The 23,214-nt window shown below is 38.8% G+C and overlaps 1 protein-coding gene and 1 pseudogene across 6 annotated transcripts in view; one reads left to right on the top strand and one right to left on the bottom strand.

Annotated features, from left to right (window-relative positions):
• PHACTR4 (phosphatase and actin regulator 4) overlaps positions 1–23,214 on the bottom strand; it is an 88,017-nt gene that overhangs the window by 8,449 nt on the left and 56,354 nt on the right. For 2 of the 6 annotated variants that reach the window (XM_054571840.1, XM_054571844.1), the window contains 8 exons: positions 17,813–17,840; positions 16,668–16,844; positions 16,045–16,125; positions 11,154–11,318; positions 10,032–10,430; positions 6,004–6,589; positions 4,439–4,623; positions 3,525–3,678 (listed from right to left, as the gene is read on the bottom strand). In XM_054571840.1, coding sequence (XP_054427815.1) covers positions 3,525–3,678; positions 4,439–4,623; positions 6,004–6,589; positions 10,032–10,430; positions 11,154–11,318; positions 16,045–16,125; positions 16,668–16,844; positions 17,813–17,840 — 1,775 coding nt within the window. The remainder of the gene's footprint in view (positions 1–3,524; positions 3,679–4,438; positions 4,624–6,003; positions 6,590–10,031; positions 10,431–11,153; positions 11,319–16,044; positions 16,126–16,667; positions 16,845–17,812; positions 17,841–23,214) is intronic. The other 4 variants (XM_054571842.1, XM_054571843.1, XM_054571839.1 and 1 more) reach the window with 2 other exon arrangements.
• On the top strand, positions 492–598 carry LOC129069548 (uncharacterized; annotated as a pseudogene).

Below are 23,214 nucleotides of genomic sequence, written 5' to 3'. Positions count from 1 at the left end.
GCCCCATTTTATATACAATATAAACTTAATCTATGTCAACGTTTTTCTTGTCTCTGAATAAGACCTTCTGTTTAAAATGTTCATAAAAAAAAATCCAGCTTTATTAATATATAAGTGACATACAATACAATGCATGATTTGATGTTTTGACTTCTGTGCACTCCTATGAAACCATCACCAGGCCCTGGCTGGTGTGGCTCAGTGGACTGAGTGCCAGCCTGCAAACCAAAAGGTCGCCTGTTCGATTCCCAGTCAGGGCACATGCTTCAGGCCAAGTCCCTAGTTGGGGCGTGCAAGAGGTAACCCATGGATGTATCTCTTACACATCGATGTTTCTCCTCTCTCTCCCTCCATCCCCTTTCTCTGAAAATAAATACATAAAATCTTTGAAAAAAATAAAAGAAAGAAACCATCACCGGAATCTTGATAAGGAACATATACATCACCCTAGTATTGGCTTCCTACGGCTGCCATAATAAAGTACCACACACATCGCTTCTCGGCCTTTTGGCTAAGATCAAGTGTAGTATCTGTTCTTATCAGTTTAATAAAGTACCACACAAACTGGGTGGCTTAAAAGAACATAAATTTATCTCTCTCAGTTCTGAAAGCAAGAAGTCCAAAATCAAGATGTTGGCACGTGTCGTTCCTTGTGAAGCCTCCAAAGGAGAATTTGTTCCACACCTCTCACCTAGCTGGTGGTTGCCAGCAATCTTTGGCATTCTTTGGCTTATAGGTGCATTACTTCAGTCTCTGCCTCCATAGTCACACAGCATTTTCCCTGGGGGAGTGTGTGTGTGTGTGTCTAAATTTCCTTCTTCCTATGAAGACACCAGTCACTGGATTATAACATACCCTAGTCTAATATGACCTCATCTTAGCTGGATTATATCTGTATAGGTCCTCCTTCCAAATAAGGTCACATTCATAGGTATCAGGGGTTAGGACTTTTCAGGGAGGCACAAACCTGCCTACTACAATCTCCTCCACGAAATCCCCTCATTCTTTTTTATTTATTTAGTTTGTTTGTTTATTTTCCATCAATGGGTGGTTGCCTCTCACGTGCCCCCTACTAGGGACCTGGCCTGCAAACCAGGCATGTGCCCTGACTGGGAATTGAACCAGGGACCCTTTGGTTTGCAGGCCAGCACTCAATCCACTCAGCCACACCAGCCAGGGCCCTTTTTAGTTTATTTTAGTTTATTGATGAGAGAGAGAGAGAGAGAGAGAGAGAGAGAGAGAGAGAGAGAGAGAGAGAAAGAGAAAAACACTGATTTGTTGTTCTGCTGATTTATGCATTCATTGATTGCTTCTTGTGTGTGCCCTGACCAGGGACTAAACCTGTAACCTCAGAGTATCAAACGATGCTCTAAGCAGCTGAGCTACCTGGCCAGGGCTTCTCATTTTTTTTTGTAATCTCAATTTCCCTGCCCAGGCAAACAATGATCTGCTCCGTATCACTACACATTAGTTTTCATTTTCTAAAATTTTATATAATCATACAGGATGTACTCTTATTTTGGTCAAGCTCATTTCACTTAGCTCAGTTATTGAGATCTACCCAGCCTGTGGCATTATAAATAGTTCATTCCTTTTCATTGCTGTGTAGTATTCCATCGCACGACTATACCATTATTTTTTCATTCATTTGTCTTTTGATGGTATTTGTTTCTATTTTTATTTTTGGCTATTAACAAATAGTTATGGAATGGCTAGATCATATGTAGGTATATGTTTGATTCTTAAAAAATAAACTTACAAGTTGTTTTCCAAAGTAATTCTACTATTTTATATTCCCATCACAGTGTATGAGAATCCAGCTGGCTCCTCATTCTTAGCAACTCTTGGTATTTTCAGTCTTAAAATGTGTAAGTTTAGCCTTCTTAGTGGGCTTGTGGTGGTATCTCATTGTGATTTTAATTTGCACATCCTTGTGACTAAGAATGTTGATTGAGCATCTTTCCATTTGCTTATTTGCCATACGTGTGTCTTCTTTGGTGCTATATCTATTGAAATCACCTGCTCCTCCCCCTTTTAAAACTGGGTTGTTTTCTTATCAAGTTTGGAGAGTTCTTCATATATTCTAGATATAAGACCTTTATCAGATAAATGGTTTGAAAATATTTCCTCCCAGTTGTTTTTACATTTCCTTCCTTCCTTCCTTTCTTTCTAAAGATTTTATTTATATTTAGACAAAGGGGTAGGGAGGGAGAAAGAGAGGGAGAGAAACATCAATGTGCAGTTGCCTCTCACATGCCCCCTACTGGGGACTCGGCCTGCAATCCAGGCATGTGCCCTGACTGGGAATCAATCCAGCGACTCTTTGATTCACAGGCTGGCGCTCAATCCACTGAGCCACACCAGCCAGGGCTGTTTTACATTTACTTAATGTCTTTCAAAGAACAAAATTTTAAAATTTTGATTAAGTGGAATTTATAAATGTTTTCCTCTTAAGAATCATGCTTTTGAGTTCATATCTAAGATTCTTTGGTCCATATTGTTCTGGAAGTTTTATAGTTTTAGCTTTCATACTTAAGTCTATGATCCATTTTGAGTTAATTTTTGCATATGATGCAAGGCATGAATTGATTATTTTTGCACCAGTACCATTTGTGGGAAAAAACCATCCTTTCTCAATGAAATTCTTTGTACCTCTGTCAATAATGACTTGTAGATATATGAGTGGGTCTATTTCTGGGTTCTACCTTTTGTCCTTTGATGTATTTGTCTATCTTTCTGTCAATATCATACTGTTTAGGTTACTTTAGCTTTATAATACATCTTAAAATAAGATTATCAAAGACCTCCATATTTAACTAATTCCTAATTTTGATGGTCTCTTGCTGACAACCAGGAGCCACAGTTTTGCATTAAGACTGTCATCTTGGCCAATAGCAAAGCCAGGTGTCCAAGACAGGAGAGAAGAATATATTTTAGTTAATGGGCATCCTTAATTACTTTGTAAGTAATAGGTCAAGAGTTCCACCCCCTTTTCCTCATTCTATCAAGAGACACAACTAAGCTGGGCAAACATCTGTCTATATACTTAAAATCTTATGTGTATTATATGTGCAGGAAGTTGGCCTATATTCAGTTTCTCTATGCTTTTGGTTCCAACTGACTTGAAAAATATACTAACACTTTGAAAGGAGGCAGTTACATGGAACAAGTGTAATAGGTATAATAAAAATGGGGGTGTGATCGTTAATTGGGTTGGTAACTCATGTTTGAGCAACTGGATACATGACAGAGGAGTCCTGCTGTCCTAGGAACCACCTGAATTCTCTAAAACTTAAAAAAAAAGAATTTATGTCTGTCTTATGGTTTAATTTTCAAATTCTTAAATGATACCCAACTGGGCACAACATGTATTTTTAAAAATTATGCTACTTCTACAATTAAAAAAAAGAAAACCAACCCACGGCATAAAGATAAATGAATGCTTCACCAGAAAATAAAAATACATCTCCAACATACATACTGTCATAACGAAATCAAATCAATGTATTCTAACTAAGGCCTACCGGATCAGTGTGTTCCCAATCTGGTGCCGTATTTCATTCCACTCCTCTTTGCTTTTTCGAGGCCAAGAATTCAAGTTCAACTCTGGTTCACTGGGTCTGTGGTTCAACTTCATTGCCAGTGTGTCTTTCCTCTTTACTTTGTTGGCCAGAGCACCTTTGCACAAGGAAAAGAAAAAAAAAAAAATGAAGCTTAAAGCTCAACCTCAGGTGGTTGAAATTTAGGCAAGAGTCTGAATAAACAATATTGTATCCCCCAGCTTCCTCCTTGGCCTGCAGTCATCCAGCTAACACAGAGGTGGGGGTAAACCTAGACATCTCAAAATCTTCTCTGTCAGATGGACTCAGATGGGCTCAAAATACTTCCTCCCTTCTACCAGGCCTCTGTATTTTTCTCCTCAGTAAGAATTGCTATAGAAGAGAATCTAAGCATGGGGTAGCCCTCTGAATTATAGCAAAAAGGTATTGCACTAACACAAACTCCTATTCTTGAGGTTGTTTTCTCACTTTTAGGAATTAGAATTCCATTGTTCATCAATTTGTGTACATGCACATACTCTTCTCTTTGCCCAGTAACACAGTAAGTTCATTAGGCTGAAGGAGAGCATCGCTTTTAGTTTTTCAGCATAGCCCAAATACCAACTTTCCTCTCCTCCACATTCTTTCATACCACCAAGGTAAATGATTCTTTAATTAAAAACAGATGAAAAACCTGAATGACTCAATCTACATGGCTCCCTTTCACTGGCTTGTTATAACAGTGGGAGCATCAGAGTATCAGAGACAAGAGTCCTTCACAGGTGAACATCAGCTGACTCGAAGGGAGACAGTGCCTGTTTCCATTCATCCCTCCCTTGCTAAGACCATCTAGTAGCTTTATCTGTAAGCCTCTCCTTTGCCTTTCCCTCCCTTCTTACTATTCTGGCTTTCATCTTCATCCTCTTCGTCTCGGTACTGAATGGGACCTTCTGAGTCTGAGTCACTCTCCTTCTCTTCCTCTTCCTCCTGCAGACACTGCGGCAGCTTAGGGACGGCTGAGGTAGGTGGCATGTCTTCACTGAATGCAGATGGATGTGTCTGCTCCTCTTCTTCATCGTCTGGACTACCAAATTAACATAATTATATTTTCCTTTCAGAAACACAAAGGACAACTGATTTGCAAGGCAAAATACTGACTCTCTATGGAAAAGTCCATGAATAAAATAATTTAGGATTCACTCCTTTAACAATCTTGCTAAAAAAAATTCTAGCAGTATCTAAAAGCTCTGGGTTCAAATTCTAGCTCTACAACTTATTAGCTTCTACATTACTTAACTTTTCTGTAAATGGGAATGATACCTACTGCACTGGCTTGTTGTGAGGATGAAATAGACAAATTCTAGAATGCACTGTGCCTGGCATACAAGGCCCTGATGATATACATGGCCGCTGCTAGTTTGCCTTGGACTGACTAAATGAGAGGGCTGCACAGCGCCTAACACCATTCCTGGGTCATGGAAGATACTTAATACAAATATTTAACCCATTTCCCTTAGGTTTAACAATGCAGTAGGACAAAATGATAATTTAATGTCAGGAAACAGAAGGGAAGGTGAAAACTAACCTTCCCCCTTTACACTCTACACTCTGGAGACATAAAACTATGACTTAATCTTAAATTACAATCTAAATGGTTTCTTTCCAGAATATGAAATAAATATAACAGCAAGTACAAAGTAATGGCAAAACAAATAGCAAGTGGGATGCTGCAACAGCGCGATAGTAATTCTTTTAGTTAGTAAGGCGCACCTCCAACTTGCCAAAGGGCATTAATCTTCGGTCGCAATTTGTTGGAATTTTGAAAAGACAGAGTAGGTGTTAGACCAATGCTGGTGTGAGCAGATTCAGTGTTTGGGGACAGATGAGGGAGAGAATAAGATGACCAGTTCCAGTCTTTGGGGCTGGAATACTAAGTTTGCTTTCAGACCTCCCTTCATTTTCTCTAGACTTCTTTCTGTCCCCTTTCTATCCAGCTTATGTGTCAGGCATTAGTCCTTTTGGGTTTGTATAACTTCCTTCTCACACAGCTATGTAAATATGTATTATTCCTGTTCACAGATTAGACACCTGAAGAACAGAAAGGTTAGGTAACACACACTATTACAAGCTTTTAAATAATAGGTTGAGCTGGGATTTGAACCCAGAGCTATCTTACTCCGAAGTCAATGCTCTTAAGCAACAAGTATCAAAAAATACAGTGGTTTTAGTTTTCAAGTACAAAAATTTGTCATTTTTGTATCATCATGAGATTGTCTTCCATAGAAACAATGTTATAGAAATCAGCAGGGTAAACAAAGTCCAAATTCTAGAACATGTCTTATTTGTTGAGTATTCTTCTTACTTTAAATTTGTTTACATTTTTTAAAAATGTTTTTCCAAGAAGGGTTAACTAGAAAAGGAAAGTAAAGCAGAGGAAACAGAGGCAAGCTTTAAAGGCACTCACACTTTCAGCATCTCAATAGTGATGGGAAGTGACCTGGTACGACCCAGGGTATTGCTGTCCTCAGAAAAGCTGTCACTGTTCTCGAAGAGCAACGAATGAGCTCTGTGAGAGCCCTCCAAGGAAGGAATCATGGGAAGTGGGCTGGTGAGGGCCTGCTGGATTCGGATATGCAGTGGGAGTGGGGGCAGCCTAGAGGGTACATGGGGCTCCCCAAAGCTGTGATCCAACATCCTCTTGGGCACTTCCTTTTTCTGGTCCTCCTGCTGGAGAACCTCCTGGGGTAGATCTAAGGAAGGTGCAAACTCAATTTCTGGCACAACTTGAAAAGTCTTAGCAGGGAATGGAGGGGACCGTGGGGGCTCTGGAGGTATATGAGTAGGCAGTGGGGGGGACGGAGAGCGAGGTGGGATCATCATCAGCTGTTCAGAACCCACAGAACATGTGCTCTTCTCTCTGTGATCGCTTGGAGCTTTCGTGGTGGTGGTGGGGATGGCAGACTCTGAGGTGGGTACCAAGGTTGATGGGATGCCTCTCTTAGGTGGTAAGGGTGGGGATGGTTTTGATAACAATGTACCACTGTTTATTGCTGGAAAAGAGAGAGCAACACGTTAATTTAAGATGGCTTTACAATGCTCTGGGGGCCAGTCCAGGGCCTAGAATTAGAGTTGAGATCAATCTTAATGTTTCAGGTAAAACTCCGCATTTCATGGCTTTGTCATTCCCTAGATATCTCATTCTAAAACAGAATTTATATTTCAGTATCTATGTGGTGTAATAAATGTACAGAGGTACAGGAAGACCACTACCCTAATACTCTGACAAGAAATGTCTTTCTTTGATAAGAGATATGCCAACTTTTTATGATGATCTTGGTGAAGATAAAGTTACTAAGAACAGAGACAGAAAAAAAATGCAATTACGTTTTCTTTTGGCTAAAAGTACTCTGTTAAATTTAAACATGCAGATAGCAATAAAAACAAATACTATCAGGCATTGTTGCCATACCCTGATGGTGATGTCTAGATTTCTTGGCTCTGTATTATGAAACTATCAGTAATGACATTTTGGATTTTTATAGCATATGCAAAGGGCTTTGAAGAAATCAAAGTAGTTTTCTATCCTTGACTTCATATTCTCCTTGTGTAAGAGAGTACCTTTATAATTTTAAAGGAGGAAATACCTCAGAAGTGAGGTGACTTGCCCAAGATCATACTATAAACTGGCAAAGGTTCAGCTAGTTGCCAGGGCTCGTTCCTGGGCTCCATCCTCCGGATCCCACCCTATTTGATTTTTATTAGTGCCCACTCCTCCTGTTGTCCTATCTGTGCAACCCCCACTTTCCCACCCCACTATAGGATGGGCTCCTTGAAGACAGGGCAACCCTTTTCTCCATCAGCATATCCACAGAGCTCGGCACAGTCCCTGGCACATAGTGGGTCCTCATACATGTTAATAGATGGGGGTCCCTACCCTATATGTCATGACAGTATATAACCCTAGTCAGCCCAGAGTGAGTCAGGTGTTGATTCAGGACAGTCCCTTGGGAGTGCTCCAAATGGCCTTTAGGAAGTAGATCATCACCTCGCACAGAGGCCAACCTTGCAAAATAATTCAATAGTACCTCTCCTGACCACCAACCTCTAATCCTTTCCCCAACTTCTTATTTTGGGCCTACCAATTGTTCACACGAATCCATGTCTCAAGGTTCCCTGAAATATAAATTTACTTGCCTTAAATACCATTCCATGGGCAGCATTCAAAGTAAAAGGCTAGGTAATCTGATGTTTTAATGTCACTCATTGTAAGTATATTTTTAAGAGGACTTTCTAGAAAAACATTGTATACACATAAAAAAAGAATAAAAAGTGTGAATTTTAGGATCAATGAAAAAGATACTTTTGGGGAGACTGCACTTTTGCTGCCTCTCTAAAAATAGCAGTTAGCTATTCCAACAACAACAAAACCCTCCTCTGACAAGACCAAATTTGACTTCTTCAGTATTTGAATTGGTAAGGTCAACTACCGTTAGTAGTTTAAGGAAAACATATACCTGAACATGTTAAGGAAGTCAACTCTGGTACATATACCCTGACAATGGGATTTGGCTGAAGTTCTGTGCGAAAGATGCCAAAAACGTTCATTGGAGGGGTAACAGATTTCCTTCTTCTGTTCAGCTACTTATGATATTCCTTCCTGAGACCTAATACTCCTATTAGTCGCAGTCTTAAGAATGTTATGCCCACTAGTAGATGCAGCAGTGCCTACAGCAGTGGTTTCCAGATGTTTAGATTTCATGGACTAATACAATTAAAAAGAAATTCTCAACCAACCTTAGGCTGCCGTTTTTAATATTTCCAACTAAAGTTTGATATCAAATATACCATTTACAAATATGATCCTTTCATGAAAGATATGGCCTTTTAACACCAAAGAATAAGGTCATAATTTCAGAATAAAGGACAGTCCTTTAAATCAAATCTATTTAACCTTAATAAAAACTCTGTGAACTGTCCTATTTTTCTCCTTCTGCTAAGGACCACTAATGGGCTGACAGTGATTCTGCAGTCACAGGGCCTGTTTCTTTGGGCTGTTCCCCTTAGGCCAAGAGTGGCCTCTGCAGTTTTGCCCAGGATATATAATACACATAATGCCATTTTTTTATGCTGTCCACCCTGAAAAGAGTGGCGTATACTACTGGCTTAGAGTAGTGGTTCTCAATGTATGGTCCCTGTATATGCAGCATCAGCATCTCCTGGGAATTTACTAGAAATGCAAATTCCCAGGACCAACCCCAGACTTACTGAATCAGAAATTCTAAGGGCAGGGCCCAGCAATCTGTATTTTAACAAGCCCTCCAGGTGACTGCGATGAGAACACCCGTGTGGACAACCATTTGCAAACACAGGTGTATAAAACAGAGGTCTGGACTCAAGAGCTGGAGAGCCTATGTTTGACTTCTGTCTTTCAGTAAGTGCAACCTCAAGGAGTCACAGCTTCTTCACGTTCTAATTGCCCTAACTGCATAATAGATAAAATCAGTCCCCTACTTCACAAGGAGATTTTGAAAATAAGTATATATGAAAGCTCTAGTTCCTTGGAGATAAGTCAACATGGCAATATCTACCCAAGGTGGTGATAATAATAATGACCTTCATCCTGTTTTTATCAAGCTACTCCAACCTGTCATACTCACAATGAATTCTAAGCCTGTTTTTCAAGGTTCTAGTTACCCCACATAACTTGATGGTATTAATCACTCAACAACCATACTTTTTCTTCCTCCAATCATTAACAAGAACTTGAAGCAGTACTAAGCCTAGTATCATTTCTCCTGAAAAACTATCTTCCTTTCTCTTCTCCCTTTCTTGAAATTTCTCTAAGAAGGTTTGCATTTATGTAAAGAAAGCAGACCTAAAAAGGACATCGGGTAAATATAAAAAGTTTACTAAAACCAATTATCCTCCCTTTCTCTCTTCCACCAGTAATTTTACAATGAGTATCATTCTTAACTCTCCCAAGATAAAATATAATTTTATCAGGACAATTTAAATACTATCTCCTGCAGTTCCCCTTGAGGATATTATGTCAGACACTGAATTACAAGCTATACTGGCATCTATACAATCATCTTTTCATCTATTGGGCTTATGCTGAAGAAATGCACTGATGGTTTAAAGTAGGTTAAAAACCTCTTCTTCACACTGGTCAAACCTGTTATGGTCTTCACACATCCAGTCCCCCAACTATCGGCAGCATTTCAGAAACACTGTTTTCCGAATATAGAAATTCCCCCACACTTGAACCTAATTTCAGTGGTATCTGATCTCAGCCCGCTTCATTCATGGTCACCTGCCTCACTTTCAAGACTTTTCTCTACATTGAGTGCATTCAAAGGGGTAAGATATGAAAACTGTTATAGATCAAAGCATTATTGGACCAGCTATCCAGTAAAACACCATCCAAAACCCAACCCAACCCAACCCAACCCAACCCAACCCAACCCAATGTAAACCTAAAGACTTACTTACCAATGACAGGGTTGCTATTTCTGTTTGTTGGTTTAGGGGGAGGGATAGGGGGCTGCTTGGCAGGGACTGTCTGAGGGAGGCTCGGGGTAGCAGTAGTGTTAGTGCTCACAGGAGCAGCAGGCAGAGTCCTGGGCGCTGGGGAAGGGGGGACAGAGGAATTAATAACAGTTTTTGGTAGGTTTGTGACGGTGGCAGTGGCAGCAGGTGTTATGGTAGCGGCGGCGATGGAGGTGGAGGACATGGACCTTGCTGTGCTGCCAGAGGAAGTGGCATCCTTTGCTTGTCCTTCATTTGTTTCATAAGAAGAGGACAGTGGCCTTTTAGGGGGAAGTAAAGGCTGCTTGGGTGCATTCTCAGGAACGGACTCTGCTTCAGAATTAGGCTGGCTTCCAGTTGAGCCTGTATAGTAAAAGGGACAAGAGTAACAAGATAGACTCAAAAAGCTAATACATTTACCGACTTATAGTCAAATTAGTCCATTATTTAATTTATAGATTAGGTTCCAGGCAAAATTTTTCCAACATCAAATACTTAATGTATTTGACACTTTCTCAATCAGTAAAAGAGACTTGTTATTATAGTGATTCTTCACACAAGAGCTAGGAGGAGGCACATCAGAATCCCTTGGGCAGAGGAGGAAAAATGTGTAGCTTAAAAAGGTCCTACAAGGCCCTGACTGGTGTGGCTCAGTGGGTTGGGCATTGTCCTGAAAACCAAAAGGTTGCTAGTTTGATTCCTGGTCAGGGCACATGCCAGGGTTGCAGGCCAGGTCCCCCACTGGGGGTGTGCAAGAGGCAACTGATGGATGTGTCCCTCTTTCTCTTTCTCCCTCCCCCTCTCTCTAAAAATAAAAAACAATAAAATAATAAATTAAAAAAAAAAAAAAGCCCTGCAGGTTTCTAATATTTAACATCCTCTTCCATTCTTGTGAATCACAAATTTAGATACTTTGTGAATGAAATAATGGGATGCAGGCTCTACTTAAAGTTACAATTAGCCGAGAAATTTCTAGAGAACAGAATTCCCTCTGGATTTTATTTTTCCCCTTGCTCTCAAAAACCCCTGAGGTAAAACAAGAATGACTGATCCATGGCTCATAAACTCAAAAATCCAATTTCTTACCTAGGCGCTTCTTTGGGTCCTCTTCTGGAACAGGTTTCCCAAGACCTGCTCCTCTTCCTGGCTCTTCTTCTACTTGGACTGGACTAGAAGATCTGGTGCTCCCTATGGGGGTGGTATGGCCATTCTTCAACATGGCATGGTTCAGCTTCCCTGGGTCCTCACCATCTGCAGGGTCCAAAAGAAAGGAGCAAACTGATGAAACTGGTATGGTTATCTTATCCCATTTCCCCTTCTTCCTTTTTAGCTTGTTATTTAGACTAGATGATGATGATGATGATGATTTGGATCTTTATAGGAGTATTGGAAGTTAAATAATTCCTTTTTATAATAGACATTTGATTGCCTATTATGTGCCAGGTGCCTTGCTACATGAATAAGACAGACTTATTATACATAAGCAATTACAATGCTAAATGTTAAGAGCTATAATGGATGAAGTGGTAGGAGTAAAGAAGAAATAATTATCTTGGGGTGAGAATGGGGTTAGAAAAGCTTTAGAGAAAGTAGTAACTAAACTGAGCCTTGCCCTGGCTGGTGTGGCTCAAGGGGTTGGGCATCATCCTACAAACCTAAAGGTTGTCCGTTCCATTCCTGGGCAGGGCACATACCTGGGTTGTGGGCCAGGTCCCCCTGCTGGTAGTGTGTGAGAGGCAGTCGATGGACGTTTCTCTCACACTGTTTCTTTCTCTTCCTCTTTCTCCCTCCCTCCCCCTCTCTCTAAAATAAAAACATAAAATATTTAAACTGAGTCTTAAAGAACGGGTAGGAGCCTACGAGACTAATAACAAGATGATGAAAGAGTCTGTCCAGGAGGGAGGAACAGCACAGCATGTATGAAGGTGTGAAATTATTCAACATGTTTGGGAACTGGCAACTAGTTAGGTCTGGCAGGAGAAGAGATGCATATAAGAAAAAGTTACAAATAGGACAGGAGAGACAAGCAAGAGCCAGGCTAAGAAGGATACCAAATGCCATGTAAAAGAACCTGGACAGAATCCTGTAGGTAACAGGAGGCCAATGAATTAAAGTAGAAGAGAGATCTGATCTGTTCTGTCTTTGAGGAGGTTAACTCAGGGCTGTGAAGAGGATGCACTCACCGGGCAGTGACTGGACCAGGAAAACTAACAATGAGCTACTGTTAGAACATAGGTGGAAAACAGCAGCAGGTGCTTGCGGGCACTGGGACTGGAGAGCAAGGGGCAGAGCTGACAGAGGGATCAGAGGTAAACACCATACGTGTGATAAATTCCTACAAACTAAACTGCAGGAATAATCACTAGGCTGGGGGCTTTGGGGAGACCATTCATCACTATGAAAATTGCAGGTAAGATTCCTTCATGGAGCAATTGGACAAACATTCCCAGCCACTGCTGAGCTTTTCTAGACTCCTTTGGAAGAGAAAATAAAACAAACAAACAAACAAAAAACCCTTAGGTTAGAGACTAAAAGCTCTGATTCATCTGCTAGTATGGAGACTGGAACTAGCTGCTCTCTAGATGGTGTCCTCCTTTGCTTTCCATACTGAGGCACTCGGGGTAGTATCATTTTAGTGTCTCCTGAGTTAGCCCTCCAAGCTCTCATGGACCAACCAGTCTCCCTCACCCCAACCTGCCACTTCCTAGGAGATTAGACAGTATCATTCTTCATGCAGCCTAAATAAGAGGTAGAGCTTGGGCTAAAAGTAGTGAAGAGATTAAGGCAAATGAGCACTAAATAAAAACATACTTCTAAAGCTAAGGTATTCTGACAACTACTTTTTTTTTTAAAAAAAAAGGGAGGGGGCAAGATGACAATTGTGCAAATGTAAGTTATTGCTTATGTTAATATCAGCCAGCTTTCACAAAAACAGTTCCAGAATATAAAGCAATGAATCATTTCAACACCAATGAAGACTTTCGAAAACCATATAGTGAAAGGTTAAGACACATTATTAACTGGTTTCTACTTAGCACACACTAGTAAAATACATGTAAAGCTGAGCAGTTCTCTTTCAAGTTATTTAATCAGAGTTGCCTACCTTTAAGTGAAATTTCTTACATTTAATGCAAAGGGTTTCTGCAATGCTAACACAATGGAGCAGAAGTATTATCTGGCTTTAATGCCTATGAATGCCCCCCACTCAGAAAATCTATTAAGTATCTTATTATATAGTCAAGTTAGAACCATAATCAAGCCAAAAGCACTCTTGAAGTATGGAAAAAAAACCCCAAAAACCTTTAAGGTTCAAACACTGCTTTTGGCTTAAACTGGAAATACATAAGTCAAGCCCTGAGGCTCATCTCTTGGGCTTTTCTTACAGAATAAAGCTTAGGCCAGTTCTCTGGTTAGGAAAGTGACATCTTGTCCAACGGCTACGACTCATTTATCACCTGGGCCTTTGAGCCTCTCAGCTAAAAACAACTTATATCCAAGGACAATAGGAATCATAGGACAAAAGAGACTGAATGAAGGCGAAAAATAAGAAGGAAGCAAGGAACGGGGTTTGCGGTGAGTGAGCAACGATGGCCAGAGGCGGGCGAGGGCAGGGAGCGAGGGATGGCCACTGTCAGAAAAGCAAGGGCCAACGGTGCGGCAATGGAGGCGTCGTGACTGCAGTTAACCACTCAAATACCTAGAAGATTTTGTGTCCTACTGTAAAAAACAGACTCATGAGAAAACAAAAGTTACACGTGCTCATAACTAACCACGTAGAAAACTGAGAAAAACAGAAAGAAAAAAGCCCCTATATTCTCATCTCAACATTCAGAGGTAACCAATGCTATTATTTTAGTATTTTTTCCTTCCAGCTTGTTTCCTCTGCTTAGTTTTTATATAGTTGAGATAATAAATCTTTAATATATATAATTTAATTAAATTGTGTGAGTAAGGAATACATTCACATGGTTCAAAACCTAAAAAGTATAATACTCCATCAGTTTGGCTTCTTTCTCCCATCATCCAAAGGATATATTTTAAAACTCGGTTTTCAAATTTTTGTCTCATGCAAAGTCACTCTAATGAAATGAAATGCAACCACTGTACTATATAGTCTTAACTCTTCCAATAAGCTGCTTCCTAAAAGTCACACATTGGAGAAAGTCCTAACATTACCAAACCAGCAGTGAGTGTTGAAATACCAAAACATGATCTTTATGACAGACAAACAGAAGATTAGGGCAGCAATGTGGGCATGAGACAAATCTGGTCAAAAGAGAGAGAAACGACACAGTCCTGTGGATAGAACAAAGCGGAGGATGTGCTGAGAGAGAATGTCAGCCCCAAGGGTCCCTCATCAACCACTCAGTTTCAGGGATAACTGAGACATGGAAGAGAAGGTGAATAGCTCCCCTACCCAGCAAGAAAATGGACTTTAATAAAGAAAATTAGAAGGTAACTTTTAAAAGAAATAAAATCATTTCATATTTATACCTCTAACTTGAGATTCTATATAAAAAAGTCAGTTATTTTTATGTTTTCATCTTCCATTTATTAGAAATTTTAATTCCCACAAAAATATTTGCCTTCTTTAAATAAATAATAGATGACATGACTTTGAATTCTACAAAAATATCTTTTCATCATCAAATATAACACCAGTAGAGAAAGATGTATAGAACAGAAATATAAATTTCAGTGAACTATTATGAGGGGAACAGTTGTGTGATCATTACGGACTATAAGAAATGTTTCCAGCCCTGCCTGGTATGGCTGAGTTGGTTGGAGCATTGTCCTGTAAACCGAAAGGTCGTGGGTTCAGTTCCCAGTCAGGGCCCAGGCCTAGGTGTGGGTTTGTCCCTGGTTGGGGTGCATGTGAGAGGTAGCTGGTAGATGTTTCTCTCTCATACTAATGTTTTCTTTCCCTTTTTCTCTTCCTCTTTTCCCCTCTTTCTAAAAAATGAGAATGTCCTTGGGTGAGGAGAAGAGAAAAGAAGAGGAGAGGAGAGGAGGAGGGGAGGAGGAAAGGGAAGGGAAGGGGAAGGGAAAGGGGAGGAGGAAGGAGGGGAAGGGGAGGGAAGGGAAGGAGTTTCCAGACCCCAGAAGCCTCCTTTTCTCCCTAGTAACATACCTTTCCTTCTCTCACAAAGCAATCACTCTCCTAACTCTTGTGAGGATCCTTTCCTTGTTTTTTTTAAATTATAGGTTAACATTTTAAGGATCCATCTCCAAACACTGTAGTTTAATATTGCCTGTTTTTCCTTTACATTTATAGAAATGATATATATTCTTTTATAACTGACTTAATTGCTCAATATTACTTATAAGATTCATATTATGGCAGGTAGGTGTAGTTTGTTTTCATTGCTGTGTAAGTATTACATTTTATAAATGTATTACAAGATGGGCATTTGGGTTGTTATCAATTCTGCTCTACTGTTAGTAAATACTGTTGCTACCAATATATTGGTACATGTCTCGATCTACATGTATTTTTGTTGGATATATACCAAGTTCTGTAATTATTCTATTTTAACACTTCTACAAACAGTTGTATGTGAATTCCACCCATTTCATACCTTCACCAACTCTTGTTCTTAGTCATTTGATTAATTTTAGGTTTTCTAGTTTATATGTAGGATTACTTTATTTTGATTTAAGTTTGTATTTCTTAATTACTAATGAAATAAAAAAAACCCACTTTTTTATTTGTTTATTGGGCATCTGTATGTAGCGAATTCAATGCTTTGAAGCTTTTGTAGACTTTTCTACTGAGTTGTCTTTTTCTTTTTTAATAGACATTTTTAAAAAACATATTCAAGACGTATGAACAATTTTTGTTTTGTTAAGCAGCACCCCCTGCCTCCCCGCCCCCCGCCACACACCATGACAGCAATAATAAAGAAAAGAGAAGTCACATACCTCGTCGGAACCAAAGACCAGTTATACAGAGACAAGTGTATGTCTGCAAACTCACCCAGTGCAGAGTCCTCCAACAGAACCCCTCTTTTAACCAGCTCTTCTCTTGGTTTTCGCATAGATATTTTTCGCTCTAAAACTAACATTAAATTGGAAAATAGTACTCAGAAATGTGGCAGTTAAAGGTCAATTTTAAGCATTCTAACTCCACAGGTAAAAGTATAAAGTAGTTCAATTTTCTAGCCTCTGGAAAGAACAGAACAGGAAAACTAACTTTAAATTTAAAAACTTAATTTCTCTCACATGCTGAGCTACTAGGAAAATAGCATTTCCAAAAAGAACTATCCTTATATAATTGAATCTTTTTTTAAATTAAAATTTCAATAATAAGGTATTTATGAATGAACTTTCTTGGGAGGAAGTGGCCAGGGTCTTACATTTGCTACAGTTTAGGAACCCCATTTACCACTTGATAAACTTTAATCCCATCAAAATACCAATGTGGGAATGAGGCTATAGTATACAAGGCTTAGTGAGTGACTGCTTGGTTTTTCATTCTAAAAGATTCAATTCCCCCTTCTAATAGGGGGTTATCGAAGCTTGAGAAAAGAACGAAAAAGGTACTTCCAAAAACAGGGAACTCTTTAACTCAGAACATATACTTAAATCTTAATATGTCACCTTCTGATGTCTCTTTGAATTTATCACTACTTTTTTTTTTCCTCCATTTCCAGGGCTTGAAGATCTTGCCGAAGCCTGAGAACTTGCTCTTCCTTTTCGTGGGAGGCGTCGTGTCTCCCCCTGCTTCCACGCTGTCCATGATCATGCCTGCGTCGGCAGTGGGCTGGTCGGCTTCTTCTGTTACACGCGAGAGGGAGAGAGGGAAGAGATAACCAATGTGTTATTTTGGTGTAATCTCAAATTGTCCCTGCCCCTCTCTTCTTGAGGTAGTTGGAAAGGATCAGAGCAATGATAAACAATCATGCAGACAGACATTCAGACTCCTTGACATCACAGGGACACCAAATATCAAAATCCATAACAGATAAATTACTGAGGAGAAAAAGGAACCAAACCAAGCTGACATCATTTTAGGACAAAACTTCGATGAGATGATCATAGCCAGCTCAAAAATGTCTTAAAGGAACACACACAAATGTGGGTATCGTCCCAGTACGCACGAGACCTTGCCCCATGCCGCCGGTTATTGTTGCCATCCTCACGCTTTGGACGTGGGGGAAGCCTTCGTCAGCTAACGCTGCTCTCTACCGTGTCACTGAGGCAGGGGAGTCCACCGTTTGCGAATGAGCCATTCTTCTTTGTTAAACACTGCCCTCTCTCTGTCCTCCTCTTTCAGGATATAAATAGTTCAGGGAGGGAGTGACACATGAAGTGTTAACACCTTACTTGCATCTGTTTTTCAGATTATTTTCTGTCTACAGAAGACCCTGGGGAGCGCTGGAACACTGGAAGGGGCCTGGGGTGGAGGGCATGGGTGTAAAAGAGAGTGGTTTAAAACGGAAGAGAATTTTTTTGGAAAGTAGAGGTGAGATTCCAGCTTGCTTATCAAAATATTGTTTTAGGAACAATCCTGATTTTAAGGATTTCAGGAGAAACATAATGGACATGATAAATGTGCAGGACTGAAATGAAAGACCATACGTAAGTCCCTCATAATGACTATACATGCAGGGTTTAGTTAGGTAGCTTTAGTGGCGGAGAAAATAGCAGCCAAGACTGGGCCAAGAATAATAATAAATTTAAAAAAGCAGGAAGGCAACAAAAAAAAAAGCAGGAAGGCAACACAATATAGCTTTGCACTCCACCTACTGTCTCAGGGTTCTCTGGAGAAGTCTAGAGGAGAAGAAAAAAAAGAATCATGTGGAATAACAGTCTCGGAATTAAAGTGGAACCTTTACTTTATAGAAATACAGCAAGGACCACATACTGTATTATCACATGTAATAAGTGAATATGTTTATTGTAAACAATTTCACATCTGGAGCAAACAATGCTTTTTGGGGGGAGATATAAAGGGACATAAGAAATTCACTAAAAAATTTTTTAATACTGTAGATATATTTTCATAAGAGAAAATACACAAGCAACAGGCATTGATTTTTTTTTTTACAAACACTATCAAAATCAACCTTTTTCAATTGATTAGTTGTGAGTCTAGGAAAGTCCACTGATGAAGGTCAGAATTATACAGCTGTAATTATCAGAGTGACTGTAGCAGTGGCTGCTCATACATTATTTTGATGTATCCAGATGACTTAGGGTGAAATAGCGTCCTGGTTACTGAAGTACAGCAGATCAAGAGGACAGAGGACAGTAACTCTTTTCTTCTTAGTTGCATGATTTAGTTAAAGCCATGCAAGGGTCTCAACTATTTTAATTCCTTACATGAAATGAAATGTAATCTGATTATAACAGTGGACCACATTTCAAAAAGTTTAGTTGCCAGAGACATGAAGAATGCCTGTCTTAACACTCTTCCTCGAGAGTGAATACGTGGTGGTGTTTTTAGGAGTTAGTGCTTTAACTAAGACAGTCTTATCTCAGTTACAGAATGTCAATAAGACCTCAAGACATTTCAGAGCATTCTTAGTATCATAGTATTTAACATATATTAATGATAACCCTTTCAGAAATGGAGCTAAGTAACATAAGCTGCTCATTCTCAAATCGTAGCCTTACTTGCAGAGGCAAGGAGGCACTAAAACTTGAAATGTCCTGCTAACCCATCCACTGAGTAAACTTTGCCTCTAAAAAACATAGGAAAATGCTTGTTTGGTTAAGAGAAATGGGATAGATTAAAACCACCACAACAACAAAACCCAAAGCAAAACAAAACAAAACAAAAACAGACTAACAATATGAAAAAGTCATGTTATTAGTAGTATACGATATTTTTTCAAAGAAAAAAACGATTAAAGCTTTAGGAATGTTAGATGATAGCATATGCACAAAAAAGTCTCTGCAAAGTCCTCAAATGAAATATAGCCAATTTGACCTGCTTCCACTATCTTCTCAGATGTTTATTCATTTTCTTAAGTAGAACTTCATCCCTTTTAATTCTTCATTATATTGAACGATATACTTATGTGTCCTCTTTCTCTTATATATGCAAAACAACAAAATCATGATATACTTTCAAATACATTTATGCCTGCTAGCATATGAACCAAAAACAAGTTCTATTTATATTAAATAGCACGTGTGTGGAAAATAACAGATTATGATTTAAAAAATCAATGTGTCCACTGTTATATCTATCTCTACGAATAGCCCTCCTACTTCTTTATGTAAAGAAAGTCACAGAGTCCTGGCTGGTGTGCCGGCCTGTGACCTGAAAGGTCACAGGTTCGATTCCCAGTCAGGACATCTGCCTGGGTTGCGGGCCAGGTTCCCAGTTGGGGATGTGAGAGAGGCAACTAATCGATGTTTCTCTCCCTCTCTTTCTCCTTCCCTTCCTCTCTCTCTAAAAATAAATAATAAAAATATTTTTAAAAATTAAAAAAAAGAAAGTCACAGAATACTTAGCGAAAAGAGCAGTTTTTTTTCCTTTGATGGTTTACACAAATACGCTTAATTTTTTTTTTTAAATCCTTACCTGAGAATATGTTTATTGATTTTTAGAGAGAGGAAGAGGGTGAGTGAGTGAGAGAGAGAGAGAGAGAGAGAGAGAGAAACATCAATGGGCTGTCTCCCATACACGCCCTGACTAGAGATCAGACCTGTAACCTAGGTATGTGCTCTAACAGAGAATGGAACCGGTAGCCTTGTGGTGTTCAGGACGATGTTCCCACCAACTGAGCCACCTGGCCAGGCAAATGTGCTCAATTTTCACGTTTATAAAACTTTTAGAAGTGGATATGCCTCTTGCCTCGTGTAGAATTCAGCCACACCCAGTCCTGACCCAGTTATTAGCCCAAATTTATTAATTCATACTTATATTTTCATATTCCTTCTCTTCCATCCCCTCCCTCTCCATATAACAAACAGAACATTATTTCAGTAACTCCCAGATCTGTTCAAATACTTTGGAATCAGCCCAGTCACCTTTTCAAAATACAGAATCTACAGGAGGTGGGACCTAGGAATCTGTTTTCAAAAATCTTCACAGGTGATTCTTATGACAGACAGGTTTGTGAAACCCAACCCCAGATTATTATCTGGAAACCTGATACCATGTACATGTTAAGAGAGATAGAGGCAGACATTCTCTGTACACCTGTAACCTAATACATTGTTGAAGAAAAATTAACGAGAAAACCATGGCATCGTTCCAGTGTTTCTTACTAAAACACAGTTTTCCTACAAAAGACTTGTGACAGTCTCCCTGTGTTTCGTTTCAGATATAGTTTACATTAAATATAAAAGTTTGCAGTTATTTTTTCAAGATTTATAATATATTATGTTCCATGTGCACTGGGACAGGAAGTGTATTGTGCAATTATTGAGCGTAGTTGTTCTATACATGCCAATTAGGTCAAGTTGGGTAATCACATTGTAGAAATCAATAACATTCTTTCTGATTTGTTGTCAGCTTGTTCTATCAGTTATTGAGATAGGCATGTTAACATCTCTAGCAATGAAAGTGGATTTCTCTTTAGTTCTATTAATTTTTGCTTGATATACTTTAAAGCTATGTTATTAAATATATACAAATTTAGAGTTATATGTTCCTGTTAAATAGATCCTTTTATTATGAAATGCCCTATAACACTCTAATAACACTTCAGTCTTGATTTTTAAATATTTTATTTATTTTTTAGAGAGTAGGAAAGGCGGGAGAAAGAGAGAAACATCGATGTATGAGAGACCCATCAATTGGTTGTCTCTAGCATGCCCCTAACCGGGGACCTGGTCCACAACCCAGGCGTGTGCCCTGACTGGGAATCAAACCAGCGACCCTTCAGTTTGCAGGCTGGCACTCAACCCACTGAGCCACACCAGCCACGGCTGGACTTTGTTTTTCCTATCTAGTTTGACAATTGTTGCCTTTTAGCATGGTTAGTCCATTTACAGTTTATGTTTTTACTGACACAGTTGGGCTTAGGTCTACCATTTTGCTATTATTTTCTATTTGACTTGTTCTGTGCATTCTTGACTTACTATAATCTACATTAAGTTAGTACTTTTACTATTTACTAGACAATGCAAGAATTTTATAACATTTCAACTCTGCTGTTATATTTTTCTATATACACATAACAGAAAACATTGTTGTTGTTTTAATAAACAATATTATTTTATATTTGCTTTCTCAGGTACTCTTCCTTTTCTTCTTCAGTTCTATGCTTCCAACTTGGATAATTTTATTTCATCATTTTTGAAGGATATTTGCACTGAGTATAGTATTTTCAATCGGGAGTTGAGGTTTTTTTGTATTTAATTTCATCACTTTATATATGTCATTTGATTGGCGTCACCCCTCCCCCCCCGCCCCCATTGGACTGCTTTTCTTTGTACGTTTCATTCTTTGGATGCTTTCTACTTGCATATAGCATAAGTCATATCAATAGGATTAAAATCTTTATGCTGTTGATAATGTACATGGGAGAGAACTCTGAAGTCATACTATTAGGCATTTGTGGTGGAGACTAGTCTGGGAGTGCTCTGGAAACTCAACTTTTAGCTATTATTCAAGAGCAACACCTATAACTGATTAAAATAAAGTGTTGATAAAATTCTTCCCACACATTCTTTGCTTAGGTAAGTGCTTCCTGAAAGAAATTCTGAATCAAGGGAGTTTTCATGCATGAAAGATATCAGAGAAAAAGAAAGAAAGAAAGAAAAGAGGAAGCAGATTAATCATTCCTAAAGAAAAGGGAAAGAAGCAAATCGTCTTCTCTCCCCTCCTCCCACAATCCATTATGTTGATACCAGAAGGAAATTACAAAAACTTAGCTCCATCAAAGGTCCCACACAGGAAGGGTGGGATCTTCAAATAATTAATTGATAGTGGGGAGGCAGCCGGTCAAGTCTTCTGTACTTAATCCAAGGGTACTTTCAAGAAGGGAAGGTAGCAAGACTAAAAGTTGACAAATGGTAAAATTCATAGAAAAGACCTACTCAACAGTCTGCCTAAGTCCAGCTTTGAAAAGTCTATGCAACAGGTCTCTCATTATCAAATTCCATTTGGGCATATATTCTTTTATTACCTAGCTAGGTATTATTTATAACTAGAATAGTGACTGGGCGATGCATATATTTTTTTCAAATTTTAACCCCAACTCTATATAAATTATATGACTATTTTCTCTAATAAAAGCCTAAGTTCTCATAACATTTACACAAAAGTCTGGAAAACTTAGCTTTAAAAGATGGGAGCTTCCCAAAGATGTTATTTCTTTTCTTTTTGATTTATTGATTTTAAAAAAAGAGAAGAAGGGAGGGAGAGGAAGGGAGGGAGACGCAGACATACACACAGACACACACAGACACACACACACACTCTCTCTCTCTCTCTCTCTCTCTCTTTGTTGTTCCACTTATTCATGCACACATGTGGACAATGCTGTAACCAACTGAACTACCTTGCCAGGGCAAGATGTTATTTCTGATAGTCTTATTTAGGGTGGTAAATCATTAGGAATGAGTGGAATGTACAACATTAGGTATATGAATAAATAAACTGAAAAATTTATATAAAACAATATATAAGCAGTAAAATGAAGTTTTTAGAGTAGTAACCCTAGATTAAAAGTAGAATATAAATACATGTAAATTATAGATCATATTATTTAAACTATGCTAAAGTATGTTAAAAAGAATAGAAAAAACTAAACTAAAATGTAAATATATTTTAATGGTAGGATTACGGAGACTTGTGTTTCTTCTTTCTAGCTTCCTATATTTTTTACAATAAACATGTATGACTTTTATAATTGGAAAAAAACTTTTTTTTTTTTTACAATGGGAAGTGGGAACTTTAATACCATCACAGTTAATGCATGAGGTCCAGCATATACATAAGTACACAAAAGAAAACAATTCTTTCTAAACATTAGGTTCCCATAAAAATGAACTATTTCCCACATGGCAACCATAGTCTGAAATAGTAAGCAAATTATACCGCTCAGGGATATATTTCTTTGGTAAATGGAGTACTGGCGCATGTTACAGTGAGTAGAATTAGATTACCCAAACAACACTTCCTAGTCCTGCGTTCTTTAAGTATACCACCCTTGTTCGCCATCAGTACAATTTTGTGCTAAAG

This window comes from Pteronotus mesoamericanus, unplaced genomic scaffold (genome assembly GCF_021234165.1).
Source record: "Pteronotus mesoamericanus isolate MK-2021 breed Mesoamerican mustached bat unplaced genomic scaffold, CSHL_Meso_final contig_221, whole genome shotgun sequence".
Lineage (NCBI taxonomy): Eukaryota > Metazoa > Chordata > Mammalia > Chiroptera > Mormoopidae > Pteronotus > Pteronotus mesoamericanus.
Note: the sequence above shows the minus strand (reverse complement) of the source record. Positions and strands in the feature narration are given on the sequence as shown.